The 27,464-nt window shown below is 38.7% G+C and overlaps 2 protein-coding genes across 3 annotated transcripts; one reads left to right on the forward strand and one right to left on the reverse strand.

Annotated features, from left to right (window-relative positions):
• The first annotated feature begins 770 nt into the window (after positions 1 to 770).
• On the forward strand, positions 771 to 3,074 carry LOC111322488 (NADH dehydrogenase [ubiquinone] 1 alpha subcomplex assembly factor 4). The gene is made up of 3 exons (XM_022925593.2): positions 771 to 941; positions 1,805 to 1,899; positions 2,339 to 3,074. The coding sequence occupies exons 1-3, from the start codon at positions 797 to 799 to the stop codon at positions 2,621 to 2,623; spliced, it is 525 nt and encodes a 174-aa protein (XP_022781328.1). The 5' UTR covers positions 771 to 796; the 3' UTR covers positions 2,624 to 3,074.
• Positions 3,075 to 8,390: 5,316 nt separating this feature from the next.
• LOC111322538 (serine/threonine-protein kinase LATS1) lies at positions 8,391 to 26,942 on the reverse strand. 2 transcript variants are annotated; one of them, XM_022925645.2, is made up of 4 exons: positions 26,742 to 26,942; positions 13,773 to 14,712; positions 10,490 to 12,826; positions 8,391 to 9,829 (listed from the first exon to the last, which is right to left on the reverse strand). In XM_022925645.2, the coding sequence occupies exons 2-4, from the start codon at positions 14,157 to 14,159 to the stop codon at positions 9,365 to 9,367; spliced, it is 3,189 nt and encodes a 1,062-aa protein (XP_022781380.2). In that variant the 5' UTR covers positions 14,160 to 14,712; positions 26,742 to 26,942; the 3' UTR covers positions 8,391 to 9,364. The 2 variants fall into 2 exon arrangements, with proteins under 2 accessions (XP_022781380.2, XP_022781381.2); XM_022925646.2 differs by lacking the exon at positions 26,742 to 26,942 and adding an exon at positions 15,961 to 16,095.
• Positions 26,943 to 27,464: the final 522 nt, after the last annotated feature.

A 27,464-nucleotide genomic window follows, 5' to 3' on the forward strand; every position in this document is an offset into this window, starting at 1 on the left:
ATTCGTAATAAACCCGCGATGATTTATCATCACCATGATGATTTATCATCGCCCGTGATGATTTATCATCGCCCGTGATGATTTATCATCACGGGTTTATAACGAATCAACTTAACGGCCTGCTCACAGTTGGCTTGTTAGCTCAATTGGTAGAGCGCTGCACTGGTATCGCAGAGGTCAGCGGTTCGAATCCCGAACAGGCCTGATTTTTTTTCAGGTCTGATTTTCGCTATTGCATAAATAGCGCTATCTACTGCGAAGGATCGTGCAGCATACGTATTTAATACCGCAGTTCAAAATATATGAACTTCATATATTCATAGAATATAAAGTGTATTAGTAATCCAATTAGAAATGCATTCTTCATGCATTCCAGTTATAGCATTTCAGTCCAGTATGCAGTTTTGTTTCAACAGGAAATGTTCTAATGCCCTCACAACTTTTATCTCAGTGGTCTTTTCTGAGTTAAAAAAGTTCGAGTTTCTTCTTGGGGCTAGATACAAAATTTCAAACAAGAACTCCCGTTCTTTGATCCTGAAGTCCTACACATGGATATTCCAGAGGGACCTTACGCTCATATTAATGACCATTAGCCAAAGTGTTCATAATAAAATGGCTGATCGACATCTCACTATTATCAGGAACCGTGAATCTTCTGATAAAAATTGGGAAATCTGCTGACAAAAAGCGGCCTTCCAGTTTTAATTAGGCCCGTGTTTTGACCGGGGTGATCTGGGTCATACGACTGTAGCACCGGTTAAGCCAGCGGAGTTCGCCTGTAGAGTTGAAATCCAACATGGGCGCCGGGATCTCACGAGCCACTCGTCTCATAAGGAAACCTTTGGAAACTCACAGAAGAGTGGAGAAAATACTGGAAAAGAAACCAAAGCCTGCACCAAAACACCCTAGCTCGGAATCTGCAATAGCTGATGCACGAAACCGTGAGTATTCTGAGAGGATTTGCTTGGAATCTCTGAAATCTTCGATCCTTAACTCTAAGTTTTTATGTTGATGTGTGAATGTAAAATTGAACAGTTCTGACTTACAAAAGATGTACTAACTAGTCATCGGCATATCAAGAGATTTGAAATGCAGTATGATATAGATTAATGTTGGACAGTACAATCAACGCATCATGTTATGACATTCCGCTTTGTATCTTGTCTAATTGCTTTTCAGTGCACCTCAGAAATTAATAATTATTGTCAAATCAACTTCCTCTCGGAGATTATACAAAAACACTCGGCTAGGTAAATAGTGTTGAAACAGAGATCTAGCGCTATTCATATTTACATCGAATAGTGCAATCGACACTTTCCAAGGTAAATCCTTAGAAGAGCAACATCTGGTGTCCGTCCTAAGGAAGAGTATAACGTAACTTGTTGCATATATTTCAACCTCTGGATGCCTGAAATCTGAAGACTTGAAAAAGGGCAGAACCTTAGTGCATGGTTTGTTTTATTGCTGTACAATCCCGTGATTGGAGGAAAATTTAATTTGAGCTGCGCTGCAAAGTCTATTTGACATGTGTTAATAAAATGCAGTTTATGTTTGACACAAACAATCCACATTTTATGTTTCTGTGTAGCTGAGTAGTGTCTTAATCCAGGGGTTTCAATAAACGCCAGTTTGCGGCAATCTGCTGCTGCCTATCAGACCTCTATCTGTAGTCTGTTTAGCCCGAGAGCAGGTGCAGGCTTTCTGCTTCCATCAGCAGCTGTTTAGAGAGCAGGTTTTCTGCTTCCATCAGCAGCTGTTTAGAGAAAAAGTTACTGAAACCTGATAGATCAATTTTGGTCTCTAGATAACAAGGAGCTGTTTAAACAGAGAGACAGAAAAGATGACATCCTTCTAGGCAGACTAAAGGATTTCAAAATAATGGATGCCCAGGAAGGGAAGGTATGAAATTGGATAGAGACTTTTTGTATTTGAAATTGTTCAGTTCTAGCACCCAAAGACTGTTTTAGGTCAAGGAGACTATCTTCAGTATCAATTTTGATAACTCATTCCATTCATTAGTGGTGTGAATTCCTTCCATAAACATTATTTATATCCTGATCCCACAGGAGAAAGAGAGAAGACCATGGTGATAAATCTGTGGTACTTTGATGTTTATTATTTGTATTAGTTTTGATCTTCAATCTCTTGATTTTGCAATGGATATAATAATTAGACTGATAGAGTTGTAGAGAAAAGTAGGTTTTTTTTGTGCAGCTCTCACAGAGCAATACCTGTGAATTTGTTCTTTGTCTGGTGTTCATCGTGTGAATACCAACTTAAAGTAGTAGCTGCCTCGGTGGACCATCTAACTAATCAAAACCCTTGACACATGTTTCAGCCTATCACAGGAGAGCAGGAGACAAACAGAAAGTTACCCGTATCCCGCGAGTCGATGTCCCGTCAGGTAGGCGTGGTGCCGAAAGGGAAAATTACCTCAGTCCAATTGTCAGAACTTTTTGCAAAGAGATTGGAGGATCCTGATAAGTGGACAGATGAAAAACTTGCGGAGCACTATAAGCTCGACAAAGAAGCTTTATCGTCAGTTTTAAAGTACTGTAGTGATTATACAGTGGTGGCCAGAGCAGAATTACCCAGGCCACTGGAGCCGTCGGTTATTGGTTGACACTGGTGTATCTGGTGCGATCAGAAAAGATGCTTGATGTTACACGTAAAGGAAAAATCTTACGGTGTTGACCAATACCTTGAGTAAAGAGAGGTTCGTTTATCGAAAAAATCCATCGATTTAAAGTCAATTCACTTTCCGGTTGAATTTATTTGACCATTTAGTTTTTCACGCAGTCAATTCTGAGAAGCAGAGGACAAAAAAGTCACCGTCTTGCGCAGGATTGCGGTCATGATTTTACATGTAAAAATGCCGTAAACTCATCTGCTGTTATTTGACAATAGAAAAAAAAAAAAACGCAAGATTGTGACAACGATGCAAAATTTTCAGAGCCTTGCGTTCGATGCTGGTGGGATAAAGTATAAGTACTTGTGAGATTTCTTTTTTTTTCGCGCACAAACATGATATTTGCAAACAAATAAAGACAAACAAAGTACAATATAAAACAACATCTTTCATTTCTTTGTGGTTTTCTTTAAGCAAGACTTCTGATTGAAAATCGATTGACCTTTGCCCTCAAAACCTTACGACTGACCAGCGTCTAATTTCTCCTAACAGAAATATTGCTGAATCATTCATAAAGATCATGAAAACAAAGGAAATAATCGCGAACCTAAGAAGCTTTCATTGTTAAACGAAATCTCCTTGTCAGGTCCAAAGGAAATGGATAGAGAACAGTATGGAGAACACAGATACTGATTTTACTTAAACAGTAAGCTTCAGATTTTTTTTCCGTTCGGACTGTCATGCTTTGAATCCAGTTGTAAGTAATCGCCTGCAGCGAATTAAAATGATCAGAACCACAAAAGGAAGTGCGACCAATGTTATACCTCATTCACACCAGCAAAACATGCTTTAGTTAGTTAAATCAGTTTTAACTAAATAAAAGTCAGCCATGGAAACCTAAAAAACTAAATTTTACACAGCTTCAAGTATTGGGTAACTTTTGTTTACATTGAGCCAATTTTGAAGTCGATAAACATCCCTTTAGTAGCTCCTATTAAGAAAAAAATTTCAAATCTTGTTTAACATCTTTAAAACGTGTTTTATTAAGTACAAAGGGGTTATAGTCTATTGCGTGCTGTGGATTTCATGTAGTTCAAATGTTTGTATACAAGACATTGAATCTAAAGTTTTATTTTAACTCAAAGCGTGTATGTGATAACCTCTCTAATCAGCATTCGTCTTGTGCGTGGAAGAATTCTTATTCATTAGTTTACTCTGCAAGATATTAACTTGGAGGAAATCCTCCAAGTCAGCTTATCAGGATTATTCAGATCGATAAGAAGGGAATTTGTTTCTTGGATTTGAAGTTAACGTTCCATTGACGTTTCATTGTAGGGCTTAAGAACCCGGCAAACAATGTTGATCTTGCGCCTTTGGCGGGTACTCAAATATTTCCTTGCATTCTTGATTGTTCCTCAAAATATCGACAAAGGAAATGAAGTGAATTATTTTTTGGGTCATATTTTCCCAGGGGGATTAAAAATGTGTTTCCGTGCAGGTAGAGAGGAAATTAATGGAAAAACAATTAAGTGATTTGTTCTCAGCCAGGTCACTTGTAGGGTATTTTTACGATAACAGATTACAAAATCGATGACACTCTAGCCTCTTGATAAATATTTTCACGGAATTTTTAATGCTGATATTCATGATTAAAATTAGCAGTGGTTGTCAATCAGTCTGTCTGTCTCCGTGAGCTTCTTGTCTCGAATATTTTTATCGATATTTCGAACTGGAGATGAAAATAATTGAAAACGTGATGCCCTGCATTGAAGAACTCAATTTCAAAACATACCGAGCGAAGTTGACATCGTTGATATTAGGTACTCGATCAGGAATTATGTCTGTTAAATTGAAATATTCGTTGTAAGGTGTGACTCGATGAGTTTTTTCCTTCCTTTGGTGAGTTAGCTGAATCCGTTCAGCTCCTAAGGTCCTTCTGTAAACAAAAAGAAAGAACTGCAGACAATTTTGGGATATAAATTGGTAGCTTTACACGTCTGCTTAGCCATGTCAAGCTGTAAAACTAATGAAGGAGACTCTCACAGAGTCTACTTCTTCTTGTCATTTCCCTAATAATGATAATAATAATTACAACTGTTATTATTATTAGTATTAATATTTTATTATTATTATTATATTATTGTGCAGTGAACGACATCCCTCGATATCATGCTTGCCTTTAAAGCTTTGAACACTCAGATCCCTCAATAGTAGCAGTCGTACTGAGTACTCTTTATTTAAAGAGGGTAGCACATAATAGTTAAAAACTAATAAACTTGTGGCCCTCTGCTATATATGAATAAAAATTACATTATTAAACTATAAGCAATGGACAGGTAATAATTCTATAATAAAAATTGAACAAATAAATACATAATGAAGTTCAATAAAAATTATGGATAAAAGTAAGGCAAGTGAGCTTGATCTTGTAGAAATTACTTTCTCAAGGCACGCTTAAAACATTTTACAATCGGCTGCTTCCTTATTTCACAATTTAAATTGTTCCAGGCCTGTATTGCAGACACTACAAACGAGCTTCCTCCTTCAGTCTTTCTCTTGTATTTAGGCGAAATAAAATTCAAGCTGGCAAACCTGGTATTACGTGAATGTCGAGAGCTATTCAGTTTCAAGGAGTCCATATAAGATACTCTGGCACTGCGTGTTCAATTCTCCTATATAATATTGCACATTTATTAATACGAGTTTCTGCGTAAAAAGGCAGCCATTTCAATTGGTTGAAAAGCACAACAGAAGAGGCGCGTGGTTCTGCATCGAGTATAATCCTAGCTGCTCTCTTTTGGAGACGTAAAAGACGTAATAAACATTCATTCGTTACTTTAGAATGCCAAACAACGCTGCCATAAGTGAAAAGAGGTACGTCCAATATTACAGAACGAAGCATTGTCTCATCGTTCGAGGAACGCTATATCCCCTAAAACGTTTCCTTTTTAACGCGTTTCCTTCAAACCTTCAGTCAAATACTAAGGGAACAGATTTTGAAAGGAAGTTGTCTCCACTTCTTGTGAAATAATCCTTTGTTGGGTCAAAAAATTCGAAAATAGGGATATCCCTCGTTATAAGAAGCTATAAAGATTATCTCTTTGCTTTCTCTCCGTCATTATCGATGTTTTTGTTTCTTTGCTCACTCGATAACTTTACAGACTCTTACAGCGAGAGTGAGCCCATAGGCTTTAGTAGACTTGATTTTGTGCCATATTTGATTTGGTAAGTGTTGGTTTAGTCAGAAATTGCTGTTCCTTGATGAGATTGCGTCACCAGCTTTCTCTTTTGACCAGTTTATCTTAGCTCCAAGATCTGATTGTGAATTCTCCCCTCTAGCTGCTAAAAATTTCTTTGTAAATTAGTTACGAGAATTTGGTGTTAGATCAAAGGTTACAACCTCTATCTGTTAAAGTTGAGTATTCGCATGACAAAAGTGTATGCTGGATAATGTGTAGGGCAATGTAGGGAGAAATTACAAGTTAATCACTTCTGGGAGTTAAGCCCCCTCTGACAAGCCTTCGTCCTTTGCTTGTCACACTCCTGGCTAGGGATCGAAAATCTCTCATCAGCAAAACTCCCGCGCTTTGCTTGCGTGGGTGCCCTTGGCAAGTTATTAGGTACGTGCTAAAACATTTACATCATACATGTGTCATTACGTAGATTCCCCCAAAACAGTGCCGATGAACCATCTTTGACCACAATCCGCTTACAGGTAATGCTCCTGTCAAATACCCACTCTAACCTATCCGCTTTCTTTTAATCGAGAAGTTTCATTGCTGACATGGTTTCGAGAAGTGTTTCAGATGGTTGGGATTTGTGTGAGTTTTTTGGCCTTACAAAAGCCGAAAGAAAATCGAGGTTCTATTTACAGGAAGCCAATTGAAATCAGAGGAAGTGCGAGGGTTTTTCTGCTGAATCACTTCCTCTTTTCTTCCTCAAGAAACTATTTTCTGGTTGAGATAGTAAGAGTACAACATAAAAATCAACATGTGTCGTTTCTGTTGCTAGGAAATAGCGTTATAAAAGGGTCAAGTTTTGTTTTGAAGGCGGTAGACCGTCCCGAGCATATCAATCTTAAAAAAGAAAGAGGGTGCGAAAACTTTTGTGGTTCAAAATTTCCTGTGATGCAAGCAAAAACTTAGAGAGGGATATATTTTTTCACTTCTGTGTCTTTAGTTCGTGTTTTGAGGTTGTCCACTACATTAAGATATCGGTTTCTCTAATTTTCTTTTTTGGAAAACTATTCTCCCCCTTTAAGTCCATGTGGCAGATCTTACAAAATCCAGTTTGCATTTTCGAACCGCATCAAAACCAGTGAGTGGTTCCTATCTTCTTGTTTAGAACTGAGACAATGGATGAAATATTGCTCCTTCTAAAATTTAATGAGTTGGTGAGAAAGCTTATACCTATTTACCAAATAAGTTATTGGTATGAAAACCGCAGGTGTGTTTCAACCACGTAGTTGAGAAAGTTCCATTGCTTATTGTTAGCCAGGTGTTCTACCTAAATAATAGCGGCTTTCACCTCTACTCCCACTTGCGAACAATTCATTACGAATGATTGAACTCAAGAGGGTTCTCGTCCAGATTAAGATGCTTAACAAATGACACATTTTACAGCTTTTTCTGCGAGTTCGTAATATATCTTTTTAGGTGGTTCAGAGTTGCTAAAAAAATTCCAAGCCCCCGTGTAAATTTACCGGGTTGAAATGTCACTTACGTGACAAGTGGTTGTAATCTGATTGTAACCAAACGAATAGAAGCTAACCTGCCCAGATCTCTCTCGGTTTAGTCAATGGAATCTTTGTGGCAAGTCACGAAATTTTCTTGGTAAATCAACGAGACTCCTAAACGAAAATTTTCAGTTAAATCGTCTTCTTTCTTTTTTCGCTCAGCTGTCATCATGATATTGACTAATCACCAAACCACGATGTCAATATAAGAAGTCAAATATTATCCTTATGATGGAGGAAGTTTTTAAGGGTACAGACAAAAGGAAACGAATTCCTAGCGATCCAGGAGCTTGGAACTCTTGAAAAACTGCAGGGCAACGTCCCGTGTTTGTTAGTGTGGGTTACTTTGCTTGTTCGCACCATGCAACGTTTCTAAGGATATTACATCACAGAAAATCCTCATTGTACAAGTTGCTATTTTGCGGCATGTATCGGAGGGTTGGAGACATGTGCGATCTCGAGATGCGGCGAGAGTTATGAGATCGTAGTTTGTAAATTTCCGTTGTTATAGTGAGGAAGTTATTGGTTTTGTTTTGGTTAAAATTCTGATAGCAGTATTTGAGTGAGGAAGAGTAGATGCGAAGGAAATGTTTTCATCACAACTCTAGGTGAAAATGGCTTCTGATCCCTTAGTCTCCCTACCCTTTCACCCACCTCAGTGCCTCCCCTCCCCCTTTACCATCGACTTGTTGGGGGGTGTGCAGGGATGGACATAGCACATTTCATTGCTCTAGAGACCAGGTAAGTACAGTTGGTCAGTCAGCCAGTCAATCTAAAGTGGAGGATTGGGAGGGATACAATGTACCTTGTATGGTCAGGAACACTAAGAACTCATCAATGCTAGCTGCCACCCCCCCCCCCCCCAAAAAAAAAAAAAAAAAAAAAAAAGCTTTGGTATTGTAGAGACCTCATGAAATTATTTGTCTGGTGTGCCACAGACAACATGGTACTGTATGGCAAAATTTCAATTACCACCATACAAGCCTATGCAAGACATACCAAACAAAATGAGATAAGCTAAAGAAATTCCTCTTCTCATAAATTTTAATTGCCCATTCTTTTTCTTTTTTTTTTTTCACTGTAATGTATAAGGGAAACTTTTTTTAAAGAAACTCAAGGGATAAATTAAAACTACACAGACTCTTTAACAAGTATTACAATAAAACTCTGATAACCTTGTATTCCTCCTTCAGAAATAACATTTGTTTGTAACACAAGTTAAATAGTTATGCCAGAGAGAATGAACATCTTCTTCTCTGGACATTTTTCTCACATGCTGATTCACTAAAACAGCAAGGGAACTTTAAATTCTTGCAAATTGTTATTTTTTTCTTGATTCAAATAGGTCTGTAATGCAGGATAAAACTTTCTTTAAAGTAATCTGACTTGACAAATAAATTCTAGCAGTGCAGCCTGATTGAATAAAAGACCAAAACACAGTAAAAGTTTGATTACTTCTGTCTTTAACCCTGTAACTCCCAAAAGTGATTAGCATGTAGCTTCTCCTTACAATAACCATATATCCAGCAATCAGGTATAAAGAATACTCTAACTTATCAGGTTAAAGTTATCTTGATGTAACAACAAATTCTTGAATTCAATTTAGAAGACAGTGTGTAGCAGCTAGAGGGGAGAATGAGCAATCAGAGTTTGGGAGTTAAAGGTTTATTAACAGAATTTGGGATAAACTTCATTCATCTGAGACAGTACACCTAGTTTCCTCAAAGAACTCTGATAACAGTACACACAGTCTACTTAATCTTCCTTGATTAGTTGTCAAAGAGAAATGAAAATATTATAGTGGCATCAAAATTGTATGGTACAGATTCTGGTTTGTAGTCAAGACTTCAACCAGAAATGTCTTTTCTAAAAAGCATTGATCTCTTATTTGTTTATCAAAAATCATTGCGAACAGACCAAGATAGATTCACAAGAAAATTACTGTGCTCCCCACAAAACCACCCATAACAACAACTACAAAACAACAAGGAATCATTAAGTTACACATATACTGGATCTTTAGAAGTGTCTGTGCCACTGTCATCTGATGAGTACCTCCTTGCAGTGGCATAGGTATTACCACCATCATCGAAAAACCTTCTGAATGTGAATTCATAAAATGCATGCTCGGGAAGTTTGCCCTGTCTGGGTGCCACTGGTTCATTTGCAACTACTGAGGCTGCTGCTCCTCCTTCATCACTGCTCATTCTCTCTGATTCATCAACTGGATCAAAGTTTGATGTGTCAGTCGGAGAGGCAATGTGTGGGATATATGGGGCAGGTATGCGACGCACACCATAACTCCAGTCAACATGAGCAAAGAACGGATGATTCTTGATTTCTTCAATTCCATTCTTTCCAAGCCTCCGCTCTGGGCTTGTACACAGTCTCAGGATCAAGTCTTTGGCTTGAGGGCTAAGTTCAGCTTGCTTGGGAATGTGTAGTGTTGTTTCCCAGTTGATGACCTGAAAAAAAGGAAATGAAATTCACATTACACTGGGAAATCAATTGAAATATGCAAGGGGGATAAAAACTATTTGTAGTAAATTTAACTATACTTTGGCCCAGCTTTAAGACATAGCTATTTACAGAAAATTTTAAACCCCTGAGTATTGCAATTCTCTTTCAAAGATAGTGTTGGCAACTCTTTGAAGTAGAAGAAAATAAATCATAAAATAAAGAATTTTATGATAAGGAAAGACAAAGCAGACATAGATCCCAAATGGTTGAGAATAATCAAGGACTGTCCAAAGAGATACTAAGAATAATGCTAAATGAAATAGGTCAAGAACAAAATTTTTCAAGGACAGTGAAATTGTCTCTCAGTCTTCCAAACCTTTTGAGCAAATTGCAATGAAGTGCAACAAATGTGCCAACTGTTCAACCAAGCTAACTCATGGTTGCTTTCTTATCATACACAGACATTACATGCAGTAACAACTTGGAACACTGCCATACAACCACCTATTAATTAATTTACAACTGAGTTAAAAGAAAAGCTCTATTCAATCAATGAACCAGGTAATGACCACCTTGTCATTAGTCAATTTTGGTTGTGTTTGTAAGCTTCTGCTGTACCACCTAAAAGTTTTACACTTCTCTGAAATGGAGAATCACCCACCCACCTTCAGTTGAGTATCTGCTGGTGTGGAAGCCAAGAATGGAGGTTGTCCAACCAGCATCTCATACATTATTACTCCAACAGACCACCAATCACAAAGATGCGTGTAACCACTTCTCTGCAATACCTCTGGTGCTATGTAATTCGGTGTACCCACTAAAGAATGCGCAAGACTCCGCTTGTGCTTGCGAAAGTGCCTTCTCTCCAGTGGCTTCATTTGTTGAAGTGACTTCTGAAGAAGCTGTTCATTTAAGTCTGCAGAATACTCCATTTGATCCCAGTACTGCATGCCATAGTCCATGCTTTCTTGTCTTTTATGGCCATCCTTGTCCTCATAATACTTGCTGTCATGGGTCCAACGAAAGCCAGTGCAAAGCCCAAAGTCTGTCAGTTTGATATGACCATCACGATCAATCAACACATTGTCTGGCTTTATATCCCGGTGCACAAATCCCATGTTGTGAACTGACTCAATTGCCAGTACAAGTTCTGCAATGTAGAACCTTGCCAGATTCTCTGGAAAGATTTCAATTTTGATCAAAAGGCTCATTAAGTCTCCTCCTGGGATGTAGTCCATCACCAAATACAAGAATTTATCGTCTTGGAAAGAATAATACAACTTAACAACCCACTCATTGTCAGCCTCTGCAAGAATGTCTCTTTCAGCTTTGACATGAGCCATCTGATTGCGCTTATAAACCTCAGTCTTCCGAAGTATTTTCATGGCATACAACATGTTTGTGTCTATTTTCCGTACAAGCCACACTTCTCCAAATGCTCCCGTACCAATTTTACTTATCTTATCATACATAGTTATATCCATCTTTGATCGCTTCAGACGAGTGTAATTTGTTTCTTTCTTCATTAGGATTTTTCTCATTTGATCTCTCGCATCATGAGAAAGTCCAACTTTATCCATCTCCTCTTCAAGCTGAACACGTCTCTTCTCCCTTTCCTTTGTGTTCTTCATTAAATTTTCAAAGTGTTGCTCCAAGTAAAATTTAGTTGCTGTGGGAGAAACAGTCTTTAGTTTTGATTTCTCCTTGTATTGTCGATATCTCTGGCCCGGTGTCAGAGTCTCCATATCAGACTCTGACATTTGATCATCATCTTCATTACAAGGAACTGAGGCCTCCATGTTTGGAATTGGTGGCCGTTTGGGTGAATCAAGACGGTAAACAACTGTCCCAGTTACATTGGTAACCTTTGTTGAACCCTCCACCGTGAATGATGAGTCCGACAGAGGAGAAGGAGGTCCACTGTCATTATAAGAACTAGACCATGGCATTTCGTCACTTATTGAACCAGAGTTGGATGATGTTTCTGTATTCCAAGAGTGTCTCCACTGATCACAGGGAGGTGGTACTGGTGACCGTGATGATACGCGTGGTACATGGATTTGCCAGTTGCTTGCCTCACCCATGCTTACATCAGAAGGAGTCTGCCTCCTTGGAACTGGAGCATATGCAGGTGGAGGATGAAGAGTTGGGTCAAAAGACTGAACAAAGTGTGGCACTGGAGTCTGTTGTGCACTTGGTATGGGTGAGTTGCAGTTCAATGCATCACTGTGTGTACCCTGAACAACCGTTGGAACAATATGTGGAGCCGTATTTTGGTAAAATTGTCCTTGACTGGATGCCTGAATGTTCTCAGAGGAATTTGGTGGAAAATTGGTTTGAACATATATGTTGAACGACATATTATTTGTGCCACTTCCTGTAGCATTCGGAACCTTGGTAGCCATCCGGCCTCCTTGATACTCATCAGGAGCAGAGTTGTTTCCAGTTAACGTGAGGTTAGCACTTACATGAAACTGCGGAGAAGGAACATTAGCACCAACACCATTGACAAATTGTGCTTGACCCTGATTCATCCCTTGCATTGGTCTTGGCCCAACAACTGCTGTAGGTTTCCAACCAAGCTGCAGTTTTGGGCCAGTTCGCTCAACAAATCTTTGCTGAGGTGTTGCTATATGTGCACCACGCCACGGTTGGACAAGTTGTCCAGGGTTATTTGACCTCTGAACACACCACTCAGCCCTTGTAGCCTCTGGTGTTGACATTCCTGTACTTGCCTGTGCACATGGCATGGAAATTGTACTGTGTACCCTTTCTACAGCATTCATGGGTGATTCTGCTCTGGCTGTTTCCTCTTCTGAACCTTTCCAAGGACGGTTGACTGCTGCATTATAGGGGGGAGGAAGTTGAGACCGACTGTTTGGTGTATTTGAACCAAAATTGACTCTGTTGTAGCCCCCCGTTGATGCTAAAGTTTCAATAAGTTGCAATGCATCCTCCACTGTCCTGTTAGCAGTCATCTTTATGGCTTCAGTGGCCGTATCCTGGAATGAGAAGTCAAAGTGTAACCATTGATACCATATCTAGAATTTTCATCCCCCCGGGTGAGTTGAAATAGAAAACATATGTTCCAAAAAGTACCCGCACTGGTTCAATCAGTAGGTCAACATCCAACATTTTTCGGGATTTCAAAAATGTCGCGTAATCCGATATTCGGTCACCGCATTTTTTGGCACCTATTTTAAGCTGAAACATTTATCAGTTTTCAGGTAAATGATAGTTTCAGGATGCCTGTTTCCAGATGTCCCTTTAAATAGACACTCCGAAAGAAAGAAATTGCAATGAAATTTCAGATCGTTTCGCATGGTCATCCACTTGTATCGGTTCTCACATGAGTGAAAGGCATGAGTGCAACGAATGCTATTCAACACTCCATGCTAAGAACTCAAAGCCAGCAGCTGAAGGAATCCGTTGAAACCAACCCTTTGACCTGCGCTTCCGGACAGACTTCGCAAAAAGAACACAACATTTGCCACATCCAAATGCTTGAGATGATAAAGCATTGCGGATATGTAACTTAACACGAAAAAGAACCGGCGATAAAAAAAAACACTGGCGGCCGAGCGGAAAAAATGGTCTTTCCCCTGAGATCTAAAGCTCATTTACTGACTTATCACAATAAAATCGATGCCAAAATGTACATCTGTTGTTTTCTATCTGTGGGATGGAGAGAGAACGGTACAAGATAAAACAACAGGAAAGCCTCCAGCATAATTTATCGAGAACTAAATATTCGAGATATACAGTGAATCTATCATTGTATACCCGGGTTATAAGACCGAAGCAAATAAACACGAAGTACCCTAGTTCACGACTTTTGTACGCTTGCAACATCCACACAAACGAAACATTGGCATGAAGTAATGAAAGAACCGAGACTAGAAAGGCCTGTCGAAAACAAAAAAGTAAGTAGTGATATAAATACAGTACCTCGTCCAAGCCCATTGCTTTGAGTTGACTCATCAAATACTGTTTGTTAATGGCCTCTCCATTCTCAGAACATGAAGAATAACCCGATTCCGTGGCCTCGAAGGGTTTTAAACTGCTCCTTATTTCGGCCAAAGCTTTCGCATGACTCATTCCTCGCCGATTCGGGTTGTGTGCAATCCTTGATGCGTTTGGTTGAGTAGTTTGTTCGTGTACAACCGTTGTCGCCGTGTTCGAGCTCGGGGTTGCCGCTGGTTGTTGTGAAAGTCTCTGAGGTTGTTCAGGCTGCCTTTTCAAATGTTGTAAACTCTTTTTGATATCCCGAAGCATTTGCTGGCTGTTCCCGACATAAGTCGTTCGCCGCGTTGGTTCTCCTTCCCGCATCGACATGTTCGTTGAAGTTTGTGTATGTTTTTAATGTTTTCTTTGTGATCGCAGATTCGCAAAGCGTTGAATAGTCAAACCCGAGACAATGAAGCTCTCAGCGAATGGTTTTATCTCGATAGATCCCAAAATAAAGTCTAGCTAAAACCCGACCCTTCAGTGATGAAATCACCTTCGTTGATAACTCAAAGATTCTCAAATTCCATTGTTGAATATGTAAGAATACAGTTTCACATCCAGCCAGTTCGCAACAGGAATATTGACGTTGAAGTGTAATTTGAAGATCCAGACGCTCTCCCGTCTATGCGAAGGACGAGAAAATAAAATATCGAAGGACCTTGGTTTACGCCACGATGAAGCTGATCTGTAAGAGAGTAGGGGTCTTGCTCACGCAACTAGATATTTCACATTCCACGGAAGGCATCTAGGTATCACCTCACTTTGAAGTTATTACGGACCCAAAATACACTTCCGATCCGAGAGTCTAGAATTTTGAGAATCTTCTGCTTTATCTTGTCTCCAAGACAGGTTCTTTGCGATCCTGCACGACTTCGATAACCTACGAGAAGTATATAAACGGTTAAAAGCCTTTGCCAAGGATAGACAGATTAGCTGCACAAAATTTATTGTTTGCTGTGCGAAAATGACATGTCCACCCCCTTAGACATAAAATTAACTTAATTGACACATAGCGATCGTGCCTTCTCAGGTTGGGGTTATGATTGGCTAGTGGTTACCATGGTGAACTGATGAGGTCGAGAAGAGACAGCTTGGTTCAAAAATATCACTATCCCGTTCCAGACATTTGAGAAAACTCGATTTTTGCTGTTTGCGTGTCGGCGCTTCGAATTCTTTCATTTAAATCCTCATATTGTCTGTTCATTGCTTGTGCTTTCTGACTTCACAAGTGGAATCTTAAAAAATAAAAGAATACAGTCTGCATCAAGGATGCAAATCTCAAGAGAAAATGCTAGACGAAACCACGAATAGCGTCACGATGCGACATTCCAATATTGTGAATAATATCACAAATTTATTCACGCTATAACTGAGTGTTATCTTGCCCTTACAAATATTTTGTTCGCTAAAGTCGTACAACTCATCGCACGTTTAAAACTTCTGTCAGTAAACTGGATAAATAGACTGTTTTCATTTTTTGACTACTTTTGAAGGGACAGGAAGTCAGAATTCTTGGGAAACAACGTCTCAAAAAGTCCTAAGGGCTTCCGGTAATTCAAAGAGTACAGTTGGGAAAATATTCAGGAGATACGCAAGTTTTGTGGTTTTCGCGCTTCCGGCTGAGTATTACGGGAACTCAGAATTGATAATTGTTGACAAAAACTGTCTTCGACAACGCTAACTTGATTTAGTTTCATTAAGTCTCTTTATATGCTATATATGGCTAGGTTTTCAGGCTCTGACATGAAGTAAAGCCAAATTCGCTGCACGAGCAAAACGAATATTCAATCTTTTGGTTACCACCCATGGCGATCAAAAGAAAAATGAGAATGTTCGCTGGTCACGCGAGCATGAACTAAAACCACGTGTTAACAAAGTCTATCTTTGCTTTCCTTAAATTCCGCTGACTCTGAAACCATTGAAGTCCACATTCTGGAAAAGATCAACGCCCAAGCAAACGAAAGCCAATTTACCCCTCTGGGGTTTTCGCGCTCTCCTCCACGCGACTTTCCAATCACGCCCAATTTACCCCATTCTAAATACAACTGCGAAAAGACCACGGGCGGTGTGTTTAAAAGTATAAATTTAGGATCAGAGATGAAAACAATGAAAGATATTTTGTTTTTACCTGAGTTGGTTGAGAAGATTTTCTCTCGGCGTGCGTGTGACCCAACCTGCGTCTTAAGCGACCGAGTGGCCCGCTTATAATTTGAGAATTGAAGTGTCCTTCTTAAGGATTATTTATCACGGCATTAAACCCTTGCGATAACCTGCGGTATCTTGTAAACGCAAAAAGGCCATATAGAATAGGTTTTTGAGTGAACAGGAAGTTCGTATTGTCGTTGTGAAAGCGGGGAGTGTATTTGAAATAATCCTACGGCATTGTGCGTGGGCTGCGTGGTAATAAACCCAAATCGATTCGCAACAGTAGACATCGAAGTACACAATCAACAGGGCTGTCATAAATTGCTTTGTGAAATGAATTAAGTTCTAATACTGACGTCAAAAACTACAGTAAAAGTCAGACAAAAGCACTGTTTTGTCGTGCGATATCAACATCACTAAAACAAACTGATTGATGTAGTTTCAATGTTGATTTAGGTGTTTCAGGGCGTTTAAATTAAGGTTGACGTCATTCGTTCTAAGAGGGCGAGATAACGGAATAATACAAGTTACTGAAAGCAAAACAAAACCTATTCTTGATAGTTTTACAAAGTGGGGGCTGGTTGCACATGACCGATTTTCTTGCTCGCATATCTTTCAGTTTCAGTAAGAAAGAAAGCGGCATTTTTTAACCAAACAAAGTTTCCTAATGATAGGCCGGAGCATTTTCTTGCCCCGAGGCGCTTCAATTTTTTGTAAAGCGGTACTTAGATGATATTTTCTTCAACTTCTCAAACAGAAAGTGCCTATGTTTGCATCTCCCATAGACGTCTGGCAATATACCATTATGGCCACTGCCGACAGTCTCCACTCCCTCGCACTATGTTGCCCTGAAAGGGCATATGATATTGAGGGCATAAAAAAACCTTATACGGTAACTTTTGAGGTATAATCTCATGCGTTAACTATTAATGCAAATCTTATTTTAACCGTAAATGATTTCAGCAACAATAAGTAAAATTACTGACCCGTATGAAAACTAGGTATCACTGAAATCACAGAGCTAAACAGCCGAAGGAGTCTCATGATTTAGGTGAACTAACTTGGTAATAACATCCGCCTTGATTGGTACGTTTACAGGTTTTGCTTACAGTTAGGTTCTTTATGGTCTTTTGTTTAAATATAAGATTAGCCACCTAAAAATTCACTAGCTCAATATCCATTGATTGATACCGATTTATTTGACTCCCTGTAAAACTCTTTTCTAAAATTTTCGCTGTTTCTTTGACAGATCATTTTGGAAATATCACATCGCTGAAACAAGTTTTGAAGATTATTATGCTCCAGTGGTTTGATTTAGCGAAAACGTTTTCGGAATTAATGCTCAATGCTGAAAAAAAAAAGGCCGGCCGAAGGAACTTTATTTACGACCCCAGGTCATAACATATACAGGTACAAGAGCCGTGAGAAGAAACTTCCAAAACATTTCCAATTATAGCATGTTGTCCATTATATGAGTATGTATGTGGTTGGTGTGCAGTAGGCGGTGATATTTGGTCAACAACCCAGAACGCCTTTTCATCGTCAAATGATCATAAGATAAAAATAGCGAATTATGTAAGTCGCTGCAGGGTTTGAAAACGCACTTGACCCTCTAGGGTTGATTTCGTCAAATAAGAAGCCGCATTCTCGCCGAATGAGCTCTCTAAACTCCACATATATCCCGCAATCACTAGCATTTTTGAGAAAAGTTCGCTGACCAGAAATCGTCCGCATTAAACTTCTTCGTTTGATGTTTAGTGTCCAGCTGTTGTTACAGTTTTCTTCTGGAAATTTATAACTTCTGGATTGAAACTTTCACCATGAGAAAGGAGGAAAAAGGTAAAAAAACTCGCAACTCTCCGGCAGCTAGCGCCTTGCATTTGTGGAGTTTTAACACTGAAAAATTATTCCTGACCTCAATTATCTCCGGTCCATTTTGAACATTTTCAGTTTGTATCCAGTCTGCTTAAAAATAAATTTTGATAATCGGCAATCTTACGGTGTCTCATGATCGATAAATGGCTGTCGCGAAAGACTAAAAATAACTCCTATGACAATACCGATAAAAAAAAACCTTCTTTATATCTATATCTGTACTTTTATAGCTATTGAGTAATTGCTAACTAGTCAAGGGTTTCTGTAAAACTGAGCTACGTTGTCGAATTAATACATCATCGACACAATCGGTGTCCGCCGAAAACTGAGGAAATGGTAATTAAAACCCTGCAACTAGCTTGTGACGTTACAAAATAGAAATATTATTTGATTAGTCATCTCGATCCATGACTGGGAGATATTGAAATCGGCCTAATTTCTGTTTCCTCTTTCTTGATTGCTTAATTAATAAGCGTATTTTGAAGTAAGAAAGATATGACAAAGTCGTACTAAAGAGCATCTACGCTCAAAAATCGATTTCGTCAGCAAAATTTTCCTCCGGTGTGAAAAACAAATATATGAATGCTTTTTATAAAGTGGGTCAAAACACCAAGTGGAATAAAATTGATTAAACTTAATCTGTCATTTCTCAACTTGAATCTGCCTGTGGACACGGAATTTTCATAATTAGACGGCATGCAATCTGCAGAATGTCTATGACAAGATGTTTCACTGCGCTGAACCGATCAAGTGTTTATTAATAAGTTAATCTTTTTTCTTCGGTCCGACGCAGCATAGTTAATCGAGGGGACTATCGATTAACTATGGATACAGCTTTTATATGACGTAAATGCCGACTTCAGGGTATGAGAAGCTCAAAGTCCAAAGTTGAATTGAACAAAGTAAATTTTTGAGGGATGCTTTCAAGATCTTTTGCAACACCTAAATAATAATCTTAAGAATGGCTGTTATTCAAAATGTTCAAAATATCTTGTTTATGAGCCCCGATGGAGAGTTTCGATACAGCTTTTTAGAGGATGTTTACCTGCATCTAGTGTTTCTATTTCTGCGGTGAAAGCGTAAAGTTGATAAATCCTTGTCTGCATGGTCAGTTTTATATACTTTGCTCACTCGGGCATGACATAACTGAATGGCTCGTTAACCCCATAATTTACATGCAAAAATGTGGACTTTTCGTGTCTTGTACGGGATTAATTCGTTGGAAATTTATCTCTTGATGGACAAATTTTAAAAATGTGAATTCATGCATGCGAAGGATAACTGATTTTCAAGTCCTGCAGGCCTCACTGTTTTCTCTTACACCATCCAACCTTACCAAAATGGTCAGGTTTCTCCAAAACTTTCTGAACTAAATTCTGGTAAATATGTCGATAGAATTTCAAAGAAATACCAAAAAATTGTAAGCGTCGTATTTCATTTTGACGTCCTAGTTGTGCTCTGGGTTGGAGCTCTAGAATAAGGCCTTCAGCTTTGCTTCATTGCAGTGTTTCAGACGACTTTCAAACTAACCTCCTATAAATGATCTAAGAAGCTTCCAGGGGGAGTCCCCGTGGAGCTCCAGGGGCTCATAAGTTTTGAGAGCCTCCAGAGGCCTTATCAGGGAGGAACTAAAGGGACTGGCGGAGGAGAGAGGGGTAGGGGGCACGGGCTCTCAAAACATGTGAATCATTATTTCTGAATTGTCCCTCGTCCTTTATGAGTAGCATTTGCAGCTCGCATTTGTTTGTTTGTTTTTTACGCATGACGGAAACTATAATGATACAGGTTTTCAAATACAAGTATAACCATTTGCAGCGCGTCATTATTTAGTGAAGCAAGGAAAATGAAGAACACGAGGAGCGGGGCTCTGAAATTTGAAATAGGGGATTGGTAAAGAGCGAAGAGGTGGGCTTATTGGGGCGTTTACAGTATAAAGGTTCCACGACGTGAATCCAAGTGTGTTAAATATATCAAAACAAAGAAAAATGTGAAACATACGTTACCAACGGTGAACAAAGAAAAATTCCATGCGAATTTCTCCCTGGACGACTGAAATCTTTCACCCGCTATTTCGTGTTCGGATGTTGACCAGATGAGCTTAGCTCAAAAAATTCATCGGAGACTTATAGACCATGTATTGTATAAGTTCATATATGACCAGCTTTTTGCATGCATGCATGTACATGTAGGGCTTAGCAAAATCAATAAGTGTGGATATAAAGTTAAAAAAACGAATCATTTGCATTTGTCAGTGACTTTGTTATTTGTGGAGCGCATTCTTTGCCAATTTGCAGCTAAACTAAACTAATATAAAATCTGACGTATTGAGACACCGGCGAAATGGTTCTCAGACTGGCGATATTTATCAAGAATGTACTTCAAACCAGACAAATTTTAAAATCACATATGGTTGATCGACATTTAGTTCAAAATATTTCAGTCGACACTAGCAAAAGCTGTCTGTTGCTCATTAAAATTATTTTGAAACCGGCCAGACTATAGAGTATTTTAATTAGGGCTGTTAAAAGCAAATCTTCCGTGTGCATCATTCCTGAGATGAGCAAAATATCGACTTACTTATTGCAGGCGTTAATAAGAATGATTTGTATATCATCGTTTTAATCAAGGATAAAAAAATTCATTGAATAGAGGAATAATTAATAAAAGAAAAAGCCGGCGCTGCTGACTGATTTAAAGAATCTCAAGTTTTTTCTTCAGTGAAATGAACTGGGCAAATTACGAGATACTTGTACACGGGTTGACGTAGCAAATGATTATGCGAAAAAGGCTTTTAATTTCAAAATGCAAAACGCGAACTTTTCACACTGAATTCGGAAAACATGCTTCGGTAAGCAGAGGACTTTTAATTTCCCCTTGCACATTCTTTAGTCGTCTCGTCATTAATTAACTAGAAATTCCAGCTAATGACAGAACATTTTGCTGCATGTGATATTTGGATATCGATTACGATGCTAGCTTTAATCAACGTCGGTAATCAAACCAGCAGAGCAGAGAAACTTTTGAAACAAAGTAACTAGAGACAGTAATTTTTCTCTTCACCCCTCTCTTTAAGCTGTACATTCTCTCAGAACCATGTCTTCGCAGCCAGATCCATGGTTGTCTACATGTCTTTCGTGACAATATAGTAAAGCAGTTCAGAAAGCTTTTCTCATTGAATGAATGGAGTAGAGGCCAGAAATTCCATTTAAATTCCTTCTATGATTGTCATATAATCTGAAAGTTGAAAGAGCTAGAGACTTTGGGGAGCCTTTTGTAAGCTATAGACAATTCAGATCTTAGATGTTCTTTCTTAGCGACAGCCGGCTACTCTGGACGTCATTATGAATGGAATTGTTTCGGATATCTTCAGTTACAGTTACAGCGGCTTAACATCACGGTCTTGCCGAATTAAGTTAATACCTAAATCTTAAAACTAAAACCGATTAAATCCGGAAAATCTCTCCAGACGACTGACGGTTATTTTATCTCGTGAATATGACTTATCTATCTATTTCTAACTGGCCCTTTTTTTTTTTTTTTATGTCGCCTGTTAATCGGCCCTCGTCTATCCACCCAATTTAAGTCCCTCCGTTTAGAAATTCGTCTATAATCCTCTCTGAGAACTTTTTCGAAGTTTTATCGGGCAGAGGCTTATGATTCGAATTTTGTGGTAAATTGTAATCGTTCTCCCTTACTCTGACGAGAAGTCGTGCCAGTTTCCCCGCTGCACTTAGTGTTTGTTGTAAAGGTTTCCTTGACGTATATTTATGGAATTCCACAAGAAATGAAAGGCACTTATTAGACAATGTATTGCCAATTTAGACTAACTGGATCTTGGCCAGAATTATTTCATCCGGCACTGCTAATGTCCGCGTGGAACAAACAAATAATTTAATCGAGATAGTCGGTTAATTCCATGAATTTTTTAAGGAGAAATTCACAGTTGCTCAATGTAAAGAGAGTCAACTGCGACAGAACACTTAGGATCCTTGTTTCAACTTTTTCTTCGAAAGAAACTTCACAATCGACGTCCTCTCTAAATGTTCTTCTCGGCGAGAAGAAAGCTGTCTACAGATCCCGATGTTGAGACGTGGAAAGTTATCGACAGTGTTCGCCGTCTGCTAGTGAATTTAAAGTGAAATCTACTCATAGCTGTAAACAAATCGAAAGCTGGCGAGAGGCTTTGGAGAGATGCAGTATCAAGCTTTACTTATATAGCTATGTTTGATTTCCTATTTGAGGTAGGAATAGCAGAGAATTGGCCGAGTTTCCCCCTCGTAGAACAGTCGCGACGGCCGGGATATAACCTCTCTCGCACGATCGACTAGTTTATCTGAGAGATAAATAGATATCTATTCCTCTATTGTTCGTGTGATATGACTGAAACTTATGTTGAAAATCGAGGGTTTTTTTAATGTTTTATACTAAAACGCAGAAACAATAAAGGTGACTTTAAAAAAAGTAGATACACTCCATGATGCATGACCATGTCTTTTGCATGAATACTTAAACCGTTCATGACTAAATCAACATGGAAAATCTTTGGGGGACCAGGATTTATCTGGACAAAAATGTGGGCATTAAGTGACCGAAGTACGTGGAAAAATTTGGCGCGAAAGGGGAACAAGAATACCATGTTCTGAACACGGCCGAAAATTGTTACAAGTAGTTGAACATAATCTGAGTTTTTCTTTTAAACAGCCATAGATAATTCTTTTTTTAGTCATTCTTATGCCGTAAATCTCTAATGTATAACATTAGAATAAGTAAATGAAAACTTACAAAGGTAACTTCCAGAATTTTGCAGATTTTCACATAACGACCTGAAATGTATTAGCCGGAAATTTTTACGAAGAAAGCGCTCATAATATCACGCCCAAATAAAAAGGTTCCTGATCGAGTTTTTTCGAAGGAAACATTTGATACTTCAACCATAATTTAAGCTCCAAATTTGGAAACGGAAACGAGCATTCGTGATAATTCCCAGAGCTGTTGTTTATTTTCAGATAAACAGAAATCTACTGCTGTTATTATCAAAGTCACGTAAAGACATTAGGCTCCTGTTGACCTCCTGAACCGAAGTTTCTTCAACATGGAAAATAACGGGAACAAATTGTTTTCCTGTCTGTTAGTAAAAACAAATCTAATCGAAAAAGGATCAAACTATCGAAAAAAAATCAATTTCAAGTTACGCTTTAAAATGGTTTTCGAGATGAGTGACTTTGCAGCTTAAAAAAATATTTCACATTCCGGTGGATATAAATAGATATTTGCATCTCGAGGGTTATTTAAGGACTCACCGGGTGATAACGAACGGTATCTTACTAATCTGTCAGATCCTATCTTTTATAGAAGTTTAGGTTTTGTTTTTTTTCCTGTTTTTCAATGCAGCTTGAGTGTGTAGCATTGAACTGTGCGTAGACAAAAGCACGTCGTCTTAATTTTCTTCGTCAGGAAGAAGCTTAGAGCCCTGAGTTTTTCATCGAAAAAAATGCACCAGTAAACTTTACGTGTAAAGGTTCATTCCTCTGCGCAATTTTATTTGATCGTGAGCGATTTCCAGTTCTTTTTGCAAACACGGACAGAGGTTTTTACAGCGACATCTAAACCATATTTTCACTAATGAACTTTCACACACGTGAATGAATTTGAGAAAAAGGATACCAGGTCAATCGAAGTCAAACTGAAGTCACGTACCAATTATAAAACCAAGAGAGGGGAGGGTAAGGAAGAGGAATGACGAGGGATAAATCCGTTTTCTTCCATCATGGTTTCGCTAAGACAAGAGAGTCATCCCGAAAGGCTTTTTTAATAGAACTTTAACCATCCATGGCTAAAAAGCTTTGTTCCAACATTTTTCAAAAGATACAACCTAATCCTAAGGTTATACTTAGGAACACTTGCCCCTTCAAAACTCTCTTCAATCAAGGACCGCCATGAATGTCTGCTACGTTTCATCAATAAAGGTTGCTTAATTTGGAATTCATTTTACAAAGGAGAACCAAAAAGATATATATCACGATGGTGTAAAACTGAACTTCTCAAGGACCCTGCCATAAAAAAAAAATTATCGTAAATGCTTTTGTTCTTGGGCCATCGTAATTTTATAAAAAATAAGACACAAGCAGCAGTGATTAACATATTGAACTTGCACATTTTGATTATGACTTGACGTTTCGTATGTACTCCACATACATTTTCAAAAGTAACGGTTGAAATTTAAAACAGCTATGTATATATGTAACTAAGGTGAGCGGACTGGAACCAAGATTCAGCAAAAAACTTAACAATAACTAGTAACACTGGAGCAGATTAATAAAGCAACAGCTTTTCACTTCCGACGTTCACGTTGAAAGCTGGCTCAAGTTCTTGAATAAGTAAGGACTCTTTGATTTTACAATGATAGTCTGTTTTGCCCTTTGCAAAAATATCAAAATGATCCCACTTGATATTATGTTCAGTGGCCTTGATGTGGTCGAAGTATTGTCATTTTTAGCAAAGGCCTTAAAATGTTCGGTTTTTCTATCGTGAAGTCGTCGTTTAGTTTTACCAATGTAACAACCATTACAATCCCAGCAATTTGCTTTGTAAATAACCCTGGATTGTTGTGAACGATTAATACGGTCCTTGTAAGGAAAGAAAGATTTTATGCATCGAGTGTTCTGAAAAACGATTTTCAAGTTAACAAAAGAATATAATTTGTACACATGATTTCAGGCGTTTGGCGACTTGGTTGCTTTGCAAACCTAAGTAGAGAAGTGGGATGGTCAGTATCTTTCTTAGGAACTGTAGACAATGGGATGTTATGCTGATGTCTGTTTTTGTTCAACACATCGTTGATACGACAGTTGAGTATGCCTTGTGGGTAGCCGTTCTGAAGAAGGAGTTTTCGAAGATCATTGAGGGCAGATTGTAGCAAGGAGCCAGACCAACAAAGACGGTAGTAGAGATAAGTGAGGGAGCGGATGACGTTTATTTTGTACTTTCGTGAGGTGAAGGAATCCCATTTCGAGTAGAGACCTGTGGAAGTTTTCTTTCGGTAGATGGATGTCATGAAAGTGTTGTTTTGATTACGTGTGACAAGAATGTCCAAAAAAGGAATTGCATTATTCTGTTCAAATTCAATGGTAAATTTAATATTGCTATGACAGTTGTTTAAATAGTGCAAAAACTCATTTGCACTGTCTTTGCTGTGAAACATGGTGAACCGGCGTGTCATCAACGTACAAATTCCAAGTACGCCATCTGTCTTGTCCTAGAGCCCGTTTCTCGAAAGTCACGGTAACTTAACGGGCCCGAAGCCAGTTTTAAAATCAAACTTTAATCGATAGGAAAGCGGGTTCAGGCAGCCAAACCAGTCCTTTTTGTTTCTTTAGCTGAGTAGTTTTATTGTATCATTTTCAAAACTTTTGAAATCTCCATCTTGAATGAAAACAGAACAGCTTTACGGACCCGTTAGGCCCCAGGACGCTATTCCCATAGGGAACTAATTTTTTTTCAGGTTTGATCATTAAACTTAAAAAGAAAAAAAAAAAAACATTGTTACAAATTAAAAATGCCGCCTCTAGATCTTTCATGAGTTTTCTTGTGATTTATAACTATTTATCGAAGTCAACTCCTAAATATTTTAGGGTTTATCCGTAAGCCCATAAGATACATAGGATTATCACTGAGGGGAAGACTTTTGCAAAACGTCAGATTTCAGAGGTGCATTCTTTCGAAACAGCTATTGCCAGGTCAGCAAGAGGTGGGCTTCCAATTACCTCTGTGCGGCGTTTTTTTTTTGTTTTTTTTTTGGTCAGTTTTAACTACCCTGGCTCCAGAGGTTTCTCTTTTTTCTCTCCTTTATCTCCCTGTTTACAATCCTTTCGAGCTGCGAAGCAGCGAGATTCGCCTAGATGCTCGCTCGCAGCTCCGAGAAAAAGAGACGCTGCTACGCAGCTCGGCCAATCTCGCTGCTTCGCAGCCCGAAAGGATTGTAAACAGGGAGAAAAAGAGAAACCTCTGGGGCCAGGGTAAGTTTTAACAAACTCAGTGGGACAAATTGTCGAATGTGATTGGTTCTAAGATAAGAAGCCTTCTTTGTACGCATCATGCCTACTACCAGTCAATGCAACAGGACAGTTTGTAGCAAGTCAGGCTGGCGCGTTAGTGGAATCTCATTTCGCCAGTTAAAAATATAGTGCTGATAGCATGGACCTTGTGGGAACTGTAATATAGCATACCGGGTTTGTTTTCTCGTGAATTCCCATCATGAAGGCTGATAGAAACATTTAACAAACGGTCACTTTGAGTATCCGACTTTTTTTACAAATAAGCAGGACTTTGTGTTGTGTATATAGCCAGTCCAATTCTGTTTGCGGAGTGTACATACTGTGCGTGTTTGACAATCCAGCTCCCACCGGTCTTGCGGCTGTCGGTCGAGTTTTATTCTTCTGTTAAATCATGTCAAACCTTTGTGTTTACCTGACTTAAAAACCCGGGTAACTCGTGTGGAAGAAATTAAAAGGGAGAGAACGAAAATCACAGTAGAGGGAATGATAAAATCAAGATGAACAAAAGTGAATAAGCATTACAAATGACTACTCGAGTCTACAAAGCAGTAGCTCGGAATGAAGAAGGAACAACTCCAAGGACATAACAATAATCCATTGAAGAATACGGATGGTAAAATTAAAAGATAGAGGAGATCAAATTAGTGCAAGTGATTTTGAAATATCATTCTGCTAGGATAGAAAATCACCAACGAGGCAATGATAAACCAATAGTACAGAAATATCCGAGGATGGAATGAATTAGAACGGAAGTTGAAATATGACGCAGCTCACTTTCAACAGGCAGTTAACGAGTTTGGTTACAAAATTTGAATTAACTGTGTCAGCGACTTACCTAACAATTTCAGCAGTAATCTTTCCTCCTTGCCAATGTTACATTTCTGAACGAGGTAAATCAATTGATTCCCCGCCTGTGCTTGATCTTGAGTTTAACCAAGTCTGTCACTTTTATGGTAATTTTGTACCTGCGCAGCCGTGTAGTGTTGTTTAAATTGCCTAGCCAGATTGACTTTTCTCATCGTTTTATCGGTTTTACGCCGTTTGCGGTCGTTGAGTATTTCAAACATTTCCCAAATGCATCTCTTCACATATTTTCACAGACGAACGCTGACTAGCCGCGGGGTTTTTCCGTCTTGAAACCGTGGACGTGACAAGTTGTTATGACTTCTGAAAACCGTCAACAATAGATCATCCAATTAAACTTTGTTTTCGACATTTTCAACCGTTTAAGTGATCACAGAAGGTACAAAACAGAGCAACGGAACTGTTTTCCAAAAAAATAAACCACCCACACATGTACAAAAACATTCGTTATTAAATTGTTGATGAAACTTCTCCGATACTTCTAACTTGTGTTGAACACTGAGAATCATTGATCGTTCGATATAAATGAAATAACTGAATAGTAAGAAATTTGCAAAATTTCCGATAGTCCGAATTTCCCTGCCAGTTTTTTTAATTCAACTAGTAACCTTTTCTGAGCGAGCAGTGAGTGATGCAACAGCAGTCTGTTAATTATGCGTGTATTCCGTTAGAGCGCGCTTGATTTGCTACACTG

This window comes from Stylophora pistillata, chromosome 8 (genome assembly GCF_964205215.1).
Source record: "Stylophora pistillata chromosome 8, jaStyPist1.2, whole genome shotgun sequence".
NCBI lineage: Eukaryota > Metazoa > Cnidaria > Anthozoa > Scleractinia > Pocilloporidae > Stylophora > Stylophora pistillata.

What these genes read in the sequence shown, in the direction of transcription:
- LOC111322538 (XM_022925645.2), bottom strand. Translation starts at nt 14,159, where the DNA reads ATGTCGATGCGGGAAGGAGAACCAACGCGGCGAACGACTTATGTCGGG. An exon ending in AAGCAATGGGCTTGGACGAG is followed by an intron (nt 12,827 to 13,772) that starts GTACTGTATTTA and finishes TTCTCATTCCAG; the next exon opens with GATACGGCCACTGAAGCCAT. An exon ending in CAGCAGATACTCAACTGAAG is followed by an intron (nt 9,830 to 10,489) that starts GTGGGTGGGTGA and finishes CCTTTTTTTCAG; the next exon opens with GTCATCAACTGGGAAACAAC.
- LOC111322488 (XM_022925593.2), top strand. Translation starts at nt 797, where the DNA reads ATGGGCGCCGGGATCTCACGAGCCACTCGTCTCATAAGGAAACCTTTG. An exon ending in AATAGCTGATGCACGAAACC is followed by an intron (nt 942 to 1,804) that starts GTGAGTATTCTG and finishes TTTGGTCTCTAG; the next exon opens with ATAACAAGGAGCTGTTTAAA. An exon ending in TGGATGCCCAGGAAGGGAAG is followed by an intron (nt 1,900 to 2,338) that starts GTATGAAATTGG and finishes CACATGTTTCAG; the next exon opens with CCTATCACAGGAGAGCAGGA.